We start from the raw sequence: 12,047 nt of genomic DNA, 5'->3' as shown, positions 1-12,047 counted from the left end.
TTTTGCTTAATCGGTATAAACAATTCTTGTCATTTGTTTTCTAATTCTCGATTGTGGAAGTAGTAGGGTACTAGTGGAAGTATTTTGAAGTTGCTAGGTCTCTCTCTCTCTCTCTCTCTCTCTCTCTCTCTCTCTCTCTCTCTCTCTCTCTCTCAGCGGAAGTTGCATTGTTCATAAATGTTCCTAGCGGGCTATTTTATTTAATATGGTAGACCGTTAATCATACCATTTTCCATTTGGATGCATATTTTGGTCTTGTCTACTGTAGCTTAAGTAGATAGTGGTTTTCAGAACGGTGGCGTTCATGTTGAAAATATTGTCTCTAGTTACCGTAAGACTGCATTCAGAACAAATATCCCGTATATAAACCAAACAAAAACTTCTTTCAGTTTTCTTTTTGAGATTGAAAAAGAAACCCACAAAATTACTGTGTATAATGTGTTTACTTATAAGTGTCGAGTAAAACAGAATAAAATGTAAATACTTATAAGTAAACACGTTATACACAGTAATTTTGTGGGTTCTCTTTTCAATCCCGTATATAGATAGGTACTTCCATATCATTATTCGTACTCCCATATCATTATTCAAAATGAGGGTCGGAGGTCAAGTAGGCATTGAACATGTACATATATCCCTGAGTTTTGACGTCAAGGTTATACTTTAAAATAAAAAGTCAAATTTAAGTTCAGACTTGGCCATATCTTCGAACTGATTTAGGTAGACATCATACTTGCCATTTTTCTACCAGAGAAACCGATGTGCTGAGTGAGGAAGTGAATTGGATCTTGACTCTTAACTGTTTAACTGAAAAGGAGAAATTTCAAGGTTTACATCTCTTCCTTTAATGATTTTGATGTGCAGATTGAAGTTGAGATACATATTTTATTCTTCATATAATAATCTTTCGTTATTATATCCTGAAAAACAAAGTTCTGTAGTACGCTCATTTGACTTTAAAAACCGAAGCGTGCTAGTACTTAGTGGTCAGTCTAATGTCATGCGTTGCAGCAGCTTAATTAAAGAGAATGATATGTGCATGATAAGTGCTCCTTTAAAACCATTCATTAGGTCGACAAGTGTTTGCCTCTCTCTCTCTCTCTCTCTCTCTCTCTCTCTCTCTCTCTCTCTCTCTCTCTCTCTCTCTCTCTCTCTCTCTGAGGGTTATCACTAAGATTCTAGCGACCATATTGGTGTGAAGACCACACCCTGATCCTTATTCTTCAACTTAGTTGTTACTCGTTATCTGGTCTTTTTTTTTTTTTTTTTTTTTTTTTTTTTTTTTTTTTTTTTTTTTTTTTTTTTTTTTTGCCCACTTTCGCAGCGCTATAAAATTTGGAGTAATTCTCTCTCTCTCTCTCTCTCTCTCTCTCTCTCTCTCTCTCTCTCTCTCTCTCTCTCAGCTTGTTCATAACGACTGGATTAGTATTTTTTCTATTTACCAGAAGTCCAATTTTCGTAATAGGGAACTTTTACGGAAAAATAATTTAATGGCGAGAGTCGAGTCCCAGTGGTCTAGTTTAAAAAGTACAGGTACCATTTGATATTTACTGTAATAGCAGGAGTCGTAGCAGTTTTCTGTTAGTAGTCTCCCCGTAGACTTACTGCGACAGGTATTAACTTAGCATTCATAATAATGAACACTTTCCTGCCGACTGTAGCGGATGGTATTCCGTTACAGACTTATCTGAAGGCGAGAAAGTATGTATTTTTTCCTATCCATATGTTCCTAGCGTAACGTTTTGATGTTTCTTTTGAAGATTATGTAGGGTGCAATAACGAATATTAGAATAAAATTTAAAAATTATTGCGACCATCATTTTAGACGGCCTTAGTGTCCTCCTACTCTCTCTCTCTCTCTCTCTCTCTCTCTCTCTCTCTCTCTCTCTCTCTCTCTCTCTCAGGTAAAAAGTATTGTTTTTCCCTAGTCATTTCCACCATATCCGCAATAGGAAGCATGGTTGAAACCGCTCCTAGAAAAAAAAAAAAAGCTACGCTAACCACTTTTCTTTGTTGTGGCGTAAACAGGAAGTGCGATTTCTTGGGGGGGGGGGGGGGGGGGGGGGGGGGGGGGGAGGAAGTGAGGGAGTTAAGGGAGTGAGTGAGTCAGGGGGTTGGTCAGTGGTATGGTAGAAGTAAGAGGCTGACTCGAGACACAGCGACGGCATTAGGAAAATGGCCATTTTAAATACATCGACACGCGGAAAGAAGTAAACATGGCTCTCAATTACTGTCAGATTTGCGTTGATTTTTGTCCCGGAAGCGTTATATTTATATATATATGTATATATATATATAATTTAATATATTTATTTATATATATATATATATAGAATATATATATATATATATATAATATATATTTATATATATATATATATAATATATATATTATTATATATATATATATATATATATTATTATATATCATATTTATATATATATATATATATAGGTATATTTATGTATATATTTATATATATATATATATATAATATATATTTATGTATATATTTATATTATATATTTATATATATTTATATATTTATATATAGTTATTTATATATATATATATATATATATCTATGTTTATATATATATATATATATATATATATTTATATATATAAATATATATATATATATATATATATATATATATATATTATTTTTACTGATCACATTTACAGGTTGATGGCGTGTCTTAATTGGTGTCAAGTCTTCGTTGGCTTTGTGAGGGGAGCTTGCTTCTCTTCAATTTTTTTTTAATCTGATGTACGACTTTTATAAGAAACACTTTCTGAAGCCCCTTCCCTTCCTTCGTGTACATAATCAAAGGAAACGCATGAATATCTACTTGTACCATTCTCTCTCTCTCTCTCTCTCTCTCTCTCTCTCTCTCTCTCTCTCTCTCTCTCTCTCTCTCTCTCTCTCTCTCGTTTTCATTTCTAAGATGATCACTGCTTTGGTTAACAAACATTTTTTTTCCGAGAGATTAAGAAAAGAGCATGTAGCTATTCGTGTTTATCAAACATAGTTTCGAGCATTGTAAATGCAGTTTTTTTCTGCTTGTAGATAGAGGCGATTTTAACCAGTATTTTAGTAATCTTTTACTCTTGCGTTGTGCGTTAAGTAGAAGATTGTTCATTTCCTACGGAAGTCTGTGTAGTATATATTTCTGCACCTGTCTTATCTTGGCCCGTTTGATATATCAGATTGATTATTCTTAATCATTACAAAGGCTCTTATGGACCACTTGATTGAGCTGAATAATCTTAAGAGGAAGATTTTCCTCTAGTAAATAAACGCTTACTATCAAACTGTGTAGGATGAACTAAAATAGCCCTTTTATCAAGGGTATCTTAATTCGCATAGAATCCCGCATATGTCAAGTTCTGTAAGCAAAGTAACTTTGTGTTTGCGTTTTTCTCATTTAGGAATAAACATGCCACCCCACATGGAAATATTTTTCACCTTTTTGAAGGTTTGAAATAGAGAGGTTGGAATTCTCCAGGGCAGTTTAACGTTAGTTGAACTACATGGCAAAGATTATTCCTGATAATAGTGGTTTAGTGACGCCTTCATATTGGATGAGGAATTGTAAAAAAAACATTCATGTAAGTCTGAAACTGAAGTACAAAACTAGCAATGTTTTTTTTTTTCTGTCTTATGAGAGACTGATAAATCCTGGGCAAATGTACTGTAGGCAGATTAGTTGTGTGAGCAAGATTAAATTCGACTGGTTAATATTTTGATGAGACTCGTCTGTCTCACAGCATATAACCCCTTTCATGTGCTCGTTCTTCATCACATCAGCTGTTGACAAAGGATGAATAAGGCAGTAATTCTTTCCAAGTCACATTTTTAATTGGAGCGATTACGCCTGTCTTTTTTCACTGAATGGAAACCTCAATTGTAGTGTATAAAGTTAGAAATACGGATGTACAAGAATTCTTCCTCTTCTCCAGTTCCAGGTCGGTTAGAGATTTTTTCTCATGTTGCATTTCCAGGCTGCTGACTCATGGTCAGATGTTCCAGAGGCTTTTTGTAATCAGGTTTTTGAATGCCTGCGTTCAGGAGTATTCCTAGCCCGGCAAACAGGACTTTTTAATTCTATAGATGGTTTCTGGTTTTATCTTGCAGTCGGGCCTTTTAAAGCGAGCAATCAAGCTTTTTTTTTTTTTTTTTTAGGCATGCAATCAAGATTTATTCAGGCCTGTAATCAGGACTCTGTTTAATTTTTTTTTTTTTTTTTGCGTGCCATTGGAAGTCTTTGAGGCTTGCAATGTGGAGTTTTCAGGCCTGCAATAAGAAGTTTTTAGGCATGCAATAAGTTTTTAGGCATGCAATAAGAAGTTTTTAGGCCTGCAATCATGAGTTTATAATCTATTACTCGTTTTATTTCTTTTAAAGATTCCATTCGACTGGAACAAAAATTTAATCTCGTGAACATAGTTTTTTCTCCCCTTAAAAATCTTTAAAATTTAATTTTTTTTATTTCTTAACTTGTTCAGCTTTAATTTAATTACCACCAAGAAATGCAGCTCTTCAAAAGTCATCAGCCGTCGTAGACTCCATTCATAATGTTTCTTTTCTGTTCACGAATTTTATAATTAACAATTCCTGTCCGACCTCTTAATTTCTTTCACTTATTACATTAATTATATGAATTATTTAGTTACTGTACAGTATTGCTTAACATCGTGTTAATGGGATAACCCTTAACAATTATGCTAGAACTGCTAATCATACTTTGAACGAACGAACCTAAGATTTGGGATGCATATAAAGCCTTGACTATTCGTCACGACAAAGACATTTGTCTTATAAGAAATTGGATTAATTTTTCAAGAGGTGTTGTTACCGATTGTTGTCAATACCCAGATGTTGTGACGCCATATATAATACTCAAACAATCAATCAATAGAGTTCGTGGGGCTGCTTGTGTGCTGGGAATACCATTTTACGTAGGAAGTTAGTTGGGAGAGGAACAATTAGCCATATTACGTGCAGAGGTAGAAACAGCAGACGAAGTCCGGTAGGAGGAACACCCCCCCCGGTGGACGCCAGTTCGAATCTTGGGCATTCCACTGAGGGGTGAGAGATGTGTATTTCTGGTGATAGAAGTTCACTCTCGACGGGGATCGGAAGTCACGTAAAGCCGTTGGTCCCGTTGTTGAATAATCACTGGTTCCATGCAACGTCAAAACACCGTATAAACAAACAAACAAAAAACAATACTGACAGAATTTGCCAATGGTTATAATATAGGGCATTGGTGTTTCACCACCTGTATCATCTACAGTACTGTACCGTAATTTTCTCCCCTCCTCCTCATCATCATCATCATCATCATCATCATCATTTGAATTGAAAAAAAAATCTTTCTTGTGCTCTACACTCTCCCACTTCATTGATGTCATCCTACTACTGAGCGGTGTGTAATCCTGTTCTGGCGAACAGGTAAGGCGCTGAGCCGCCACCATCCCCTTTCCTGCCCTTCAGTGCCCGTTATCAGGCCTTGGCTTGTTGCCCATTTCGTGTATTTCAAGAGGCACTTCGCTGGTATTGACTCATCCCTTAGGAAAAAAAAAAAAAAAGAAAAGGAGACTGCTGGGGTATCACGCCAAGGGAAAGAAAGATTAGATTTTGAGAAACGATAGTTGCTTGCATGGAAATGGTACTAGAGTTACAGTGCTGCTAATATGAAATACCACCTCTCTCTCTCTCTCTCTCTCTCTCTCTCTCTCTCTCTCTCTCTCTCTCTCTCTCTCTCTGTACACTATTGAGTTATTTACTAGTAATTTCAAGTCTAAAAACAAACTCGTGTCCCAATTCGAAATGATGCAAGCAAGCACAGTTGTGGTTGTTTAATTTACTTCAATACTCCAGTCATTAATTCAATCAGAATGAATGTACACCCTGTTATATGACGTCTTGTATTCATTCCTAGTTATGTCTAATATAGTTGGAACTCCTTGTGAGACATCTAACACCTTATTAGGCTAACTGTGGCTTGTGTTATGAACGTCAGCGCATACCGACTCTTGATACACACTTGATACACAGGCTAAATTTAGTTCTTATTTGTTGAACCGCTCAAGTAATAAATAGTTTTTTATTTACATAGACTTTAGCTTTGCTGTTGTTTGGTAAGCTTAATGCAAGAGGTAGTTTTCCTTTATATTCTTGGATCGAATGTTGAGGAACTCGGGTGGGATTTGCATACACCTCAGATCTCCAAAACGAGTTTTGGTAACAAGGAAATGTTGATTCTTATCAAGATTAGAAAGAGATGGACGACAGATTACCTTATCTTTAGCACGCAGCCATATTTTGTGTGGAACCTCTCTCTCTCTCTCTCTCTCTCTCTCTCTCTCTCTCTCTCTCTCTCTCTCTCTCTCTCTCTCTCTCTCTCTCTCTCTCTCTCTCTCTCTCTCTCTGGAAGAGATGGTGATGCTCTGTATTTGTCTAAAATTTAGTTTGATTGAAACTTTCCCGTTGGGCCGGGTCCAGACCTTGTTATACTTTTATATACATTAGCTTATAAAAAAACTATATAAGGATGTACACTATCGTTAAGGTATCTCGTTCATATCTAATCGAATACAAATATACATCACGAGAGTATAATCCTAATAATACACACTTCAGTTATCCGTTACTTCATATTGCATACATACTTGTAGTTCATAGTACTTGACACTAATGGGTTGGCGGAATGCGACATGTTTTAGGCAGAATGAAGAAAAACATTAAATTTCCATGAAATAGAGATGCATTTGTCGTCTGTATCCTTGATGTACCTATTTAGCGAATTTATTCTTGGACGGATGATAAAATTCGTTCTTAAGAAGTAAAGTTAAACTTAATTCTTTGGAAAAGAAAAAGTCGCCATTAAGGACAGACAAGGAACCGGACATTCCCAGTGGGCGGAAATAGTGCATCGACAATGCAGCATGCGCTGTGTCTGGTGGTGGGCACAGTCGACCGCCCGTAGTCATAGTCGAGTGCCAGTGGTAGTGTGTAGATGGACAGAAGTGGTCGTCCCTCTCACTCGATGCTTGTGGAACTTGGATCGCCGCAAATGAATGAATCGGTGTGACGTGCAAATAAGGACATTTTAGTTACCTTTTTTTTTTTCTATACTCCTTGGAAAATAATCAAATGAAGTGACGTCTCATATATATGTATTTCTTTTAGGAAAAAGTTTTAATCTTCTATTGATGTGATACGTGTGCAGGCGTACAGGATTTTTAGCGAGTGTGACGTCTTGCTTCCCTTTGGTTTTAGAACGCTTGAATAATACTTGAGCGTAGCGTGTGTGCGCGCGCTTGTGACTTTTATGTGGTGGAATGAGGACCTACTCCTAGCCTTCCTAGCCTGACTGATGCGGGAGGCAGAAAGGCGTGCCCCTGCTGCGCATATCCTGCAAGAGAAGTGGCCGAGAAATAAAACACGAACGACCGGATATAAAAAGAAAGGTGACGGCGAAGGAAGACTCCACCAGCACCAGCCGCAGCAGCAAAGAGAAGGGGGAGGAGGAGGTGGTGGAGGAGGAAGAGGAATCCTCAGCAACCTCAAGAGAAAGGGAAAGAGGAGGAGTTCCAGCAGCAGGGGTAGACGGAGGAGGAGGAGGAGGAGGAGGAGCGAGGAGGCAAGTAGTGGAGAGCAATAGCAACAACAACAAAACAACAACCACCACCAGCCTTTTAGTGTGTGTTCCTATGCTCAGGGGTGGTGCATGCCCTTCCCAGTCATGGATTTCTGGCAGCATTTTTTTGGTCTGTCCCACGAAAATAACAATGTCCCCGTTCACCATCATCACCATCATTCGCCACAGCCAGGTGAGTCCTGGTTTTGAAGTTGGTCTCGTTCGTGATTTATGGACTTGACGTTTCTTGGCCTTTTCTTAATTTTGTGTGTGGCTGATAAAAATACTCTAAACTGTTATTGATGAGCGCAGAAATTATTATTTCTATGATTATCATTATTATTATATTTTTCTGGGCCTAGATTTTCCAGGTCTCAAGCGAGTCTGTGGGTAAATAACGGTAAGTTAATCTTTTTGATTAGAAATTAATTTCGCTAATGTTTGTAACATTTGTGAACCCAATAGAAATTAATTTTTTGTTTGTTCTTTATATATATATATATATATATATATATATATATATATATATATATATATATATATATATATATATATATAATATATATATATATATATCATAAGGTTGGATATATTTAGTCCTAAAAAAGAAGCGGGACATGGAATCTCCCTCCCGTATTGGTCATAAAAGGTAGGTTTTCGTAGTTCCTACCTCATAATGGGGTCTGGAAAGGGAGCAGAAACCCCAAAGAGGTTTGTTATAGGATCTTTTATAGGATCCCCGATCCTTGGAAAAAATGACTAAGAAAGGACGAGAGATTCCTAGTTTTTGCATTTTGTTTTATCCATTTGTTATTGTTTGTTTTATCCATTTGTTATTGTATAGTTGGCATTCAGTTGTTTTTTAATTGATCTTCGCATACATTTAAGAAATTCCAAATTAAAACAAAATGTTTGATATCTCTCCTGAGGCATAGGTTCTGGAAAGGATAGCTTTCATGACAGGAAAGTTTTAGGTTATCCCAGTTTCTCTGACATACAGCTTAACTCCTTTTTAACGCATCTATATACACATATTATTTCCCTCACGTGAGAATGTTTTATCTTTCCATTTGATTCTGTCGTCTGTCAAAAGTTTTCACTATATAATCGTCAAATTTGGTCACACACACTCAGAGAGCAGACCCTTTTCACACAACGTTTCACTGAGATATTTTTCATGGAAGGCAATTAATTGTCCTCGTTCCTAGTTACTAGAAAGAGATGTAGACTTGCCATTTACTGTGAGATTGATAGGTTAGCTGGAATTACCATGCTGGAATTAATTTCTTACAGGTGATATCGGGCAATTTAAGATTACGAAAACATACATTGGCATTGTCGCACATCTATCAAGACACATGAGGGCGCGACAGCAATTTTTTCTAGTGTGGTGGTTACATCTTAATATGTGGTCGAGGGTTTGAAATTTGTTCACTATAAAGTAACCCTCTGAGGAGACGATAACTCCACCTATCCACTTTTTTATGGAGGCCTTTTTCTAACCCATGACTGTCCTATTATTTACACGTAACGAGAACATAGTGAGGCTTGCAAGGGTTACCAAAGGTTTTCCAATTTTGTTGCTCCGCAACAGTTTACTTGTGAAGCTTTTGTCTTGTGGTAATCTTGGAGTCTTTAAAGTCTTTTACTCCTTTTCGAAAGTCAGCCGAAGTATTCCAAACAATTCCAAGTCTTTAGCTCCTTTGAGACAGTCAGTCGATGTATGTCAAACAATTGCAAGTCTTTTTGCTCTTGGGACAGTCGGTCAAAGTATTTCCAACACACAAATGATGAAATTTTCATTGGTTTTCGCTCCGAACGCAGTTTGCCACTTGATTTGTTCCTGTCCATTCTCACGTTGATAACGGTCTCACTTCTCGTTTGAAGAGAGAACCTGATGGAAAAACCACCTTTTGGAGTAAAGTTACCTTCTCTAATGTTGACAAGGTATCTAAGTTCTCTCAAAGAATAACCTTTGTTTTATAGTTTCCAGATCAAAGTCTCCCAAAATGAAGTCCTTAAAGTAATATATTGATGTTAAATTATTGCAGTCGTTTTATATAATAATAAAATACTAAGGAAATGAAAGTAGTAGATAACGTAGAGTAGCGTTTGGACTTTCCTTTTCAGAAGCCTCAATAATCATTGTTCAATCTACAGTTTTCTACGCCTCCCTCTCTTCATCTTTAATAGCACTTCATTATATTCAATTGAACTCGACTGTCACCTTACCTTACAGACCTTACATCTTGTTCGGGTTGCCCAGGTCCCTCAGTGTGAGGCACCTCTAATGTCTACCAGAGAGTGCTAGTACATCTTCCGGTATGAATTTGCATCTTCCAATCTTGGATGGTCTGGGATGCAGTTTAGATATTTGTCGAGCTTATTCTTAAACACATCTACGCTCACTCCTGATATATTCCTCAGATGAGCTGGCAACGCATTGAATAGACGCTGCATTATCGATGCTGGTGCGTAGTGGATTAATGTCCTGTGTGCTTTCCTTATTTTTCCTGGTATATTTTTGGGCACTATTAATCTACCTCTGCTTGCTCTTTCTGATATTTTTAGTTCCATGATATTTTCTGCTATTCCTTCTATCTGTTTCCATGCTGAATTATCATGTAGCGTTCTCTTCTCCTTTCCAGACTATATAATTTTTAAGAATTGTAGTCTTTCCCAGTAGTCTAGGTCCTTAACTTCTTCTATTCTAGCTGTAAAGGACCTTTGTACACTCTCTATTTGTGCAATATCCTTTTGATAGTGTGGGTACCATATCATATTGCAATATTCAAGTGGACTACGAACATATGTTTTATAAAGCATAATCATGTGTTCAGCTTTTCTTGTTTTGAAGTGCCGTAACAACATTCCCATTTTTGCTTTACATTTTGCCAACAGAGTTGCTATTTGATCATTGCAATAACATGTTCCTATTCATCATCACACCAAGGTCTTTAACTGCTTCCTTATTTGTGATGGTCTCATTATTAGGTCCCTTATATGCATATAGCTTTCTTTCTCTGTCTCCATAATTTATTGATTCAAATTTATCAGAGTTAAATACCATCCTATTTACCTCTGCCCAATCATATACTTTGTTAAGGTCTCTTTGTAGAGCGTTCCTATCTTCATCACAAGTAATTTCTCTACTATTATTCTTGTGTCATCTGCGAAACTACTCACTACCGAATCCTTAACATTATTGTCTATGTCTTCAATCATAATAACAAACAGTATTGCAGCTAACACCGTACCTTGCGGCACACCGGATATTACCTTGGCTTCATCCGATTTCTCGTCGTTTGCAATAACTATCTGTTTTTCTGTTGTGTAAAAAACAAATTCTTTTAACCATCTTCCTACTTTATCCACGATATTGTGTTTTCTAATTTTCTTCGCTAATATATTATGGTCTACTTTATCAAAAGCTTTTGCTCAAAGTCCTAAATAAACCACATCTGTTTCATTTCCGCTTTTCATATTTTTGAATATGTTTTCACGGTGGACTAACAGTTGGGTTTGTGTACTTTTTCCGGGTACGAAACCATGTTGTCCTTTATTAAACAAATTATTTTTTATTAAATGTTTCATAATATTTTTCTTCATTACCCTTTCATACACTTTCATTATATGTGATGTTAGACTCACAGGCCTATAATTACTTGCCTCTAGTCTTGATCCACTTTGAAAGTAGGGGTAATATACGCTAATTTGTGCTCATCATATATCTTGCCTGTATCTACACTTTGTCTTAATAATATTGCAAGTGGCTTTGCGATAGAATGAACTACTTTCTTTAACAAAATAGCAGGAATTCCATCAGGCCCTGCAGCAGCTCCATTTTTAATTTCATTAATAGCCTGCACAATATCAGCTTCATTAATATCTATGTCAGCTAAATATTCACTATTTTCATCCCTTACTTCTATATCATTATCTTCATTATCTATTCTAGGGGTGAATTCTCTCTTATATCGTTCTGCCAGTATGTTGCAAATTTCCTTTTTTTCATTCGTTAATCTCCCTTCAATTCTCAGAGGGCCTATTTCTATTCTTCTTTTATTCATCTTCTTCGCATATGAGTATAATAGTTTGGGGTTTTTTTGTTTTGCTTGATATTTAATAGGGTTTTTTTCTTCCAAGTCCCGTTTTTCATTTTTCTTTTGATTGTATAATCTTTTTTTCTGCATTTTCTATCTTACTTTTTAGTTCTATAACTTTCCATGCATTTTTTTCTTTTGCAAGACCTTTTTCATTTCCTTTTTTCCACTTTCTGATTTTCTGGAACAAGATTCTTCTGTCTCTTGGTATGCATGAATGATGTTTTACTTTTCTTCTTCGGTATATATTTTTCCACTATTATCTCCAATATTATATAATATCTCCGTATT

At 36.3% G+C, this 12,047-nt stretch overlaps 1 protein-coding gene across 18 annotated transcripts in view; it reads left to right on the top strand.

Annotated features, from left to right (window-relative positions):
- The window catches only part of LOC135211221 (serine/threonine-protein kinase tricornered-like), a 192,946-nt gene that overhangs the window by 100,819 nt on the left and 80,080 nt on the right, over positions 1–12,047 (top strand). For 8 of the 18 annotated variants that reach the window (XM_064244461.1, XM_064244462.1, XM_064244465.1 and 5 more), the window contains exon 2: positions 7,203–7,846. The exons of 9 other annotated variants lie outside the window; for them this stretch is intronic. In XM_064244461.1, coding sequence (XP_064100531.1) covers positions 7,744–7,846 — 103 coding nt within the window. In that variant the 5' untranslated portion in view covers positions 7,203–7,743. Of the gene's footprint in view, positions 1–7,074; positions 7,099–7,202; positions 7,847–12,047 lie in introns of those variants that run through there. One more of the 18 variants, XM_064244463.1, reaches the window with a different exon arrangement.

This window comes from Macrobrachium nipponense, chromosome 4 (genome assembly GCF_015104395.2).
Source record: "Macrobrachium nipponense isolate FS-2020 chromosome 4, ASM1510439v2, whole genome shotgun sequence".
Taxonomy (NCBI): Eukaryota; Metazoa; Arthropoda; class Malacostraca; order Decapoda; family Palaemonidae; genus Macrobrachium; species Macrobrachium nipponense.
Note: the sequence above shows the minus strand (reverse complement) of the source record. Positions and strands in the feature narration are given on the sequence as shown.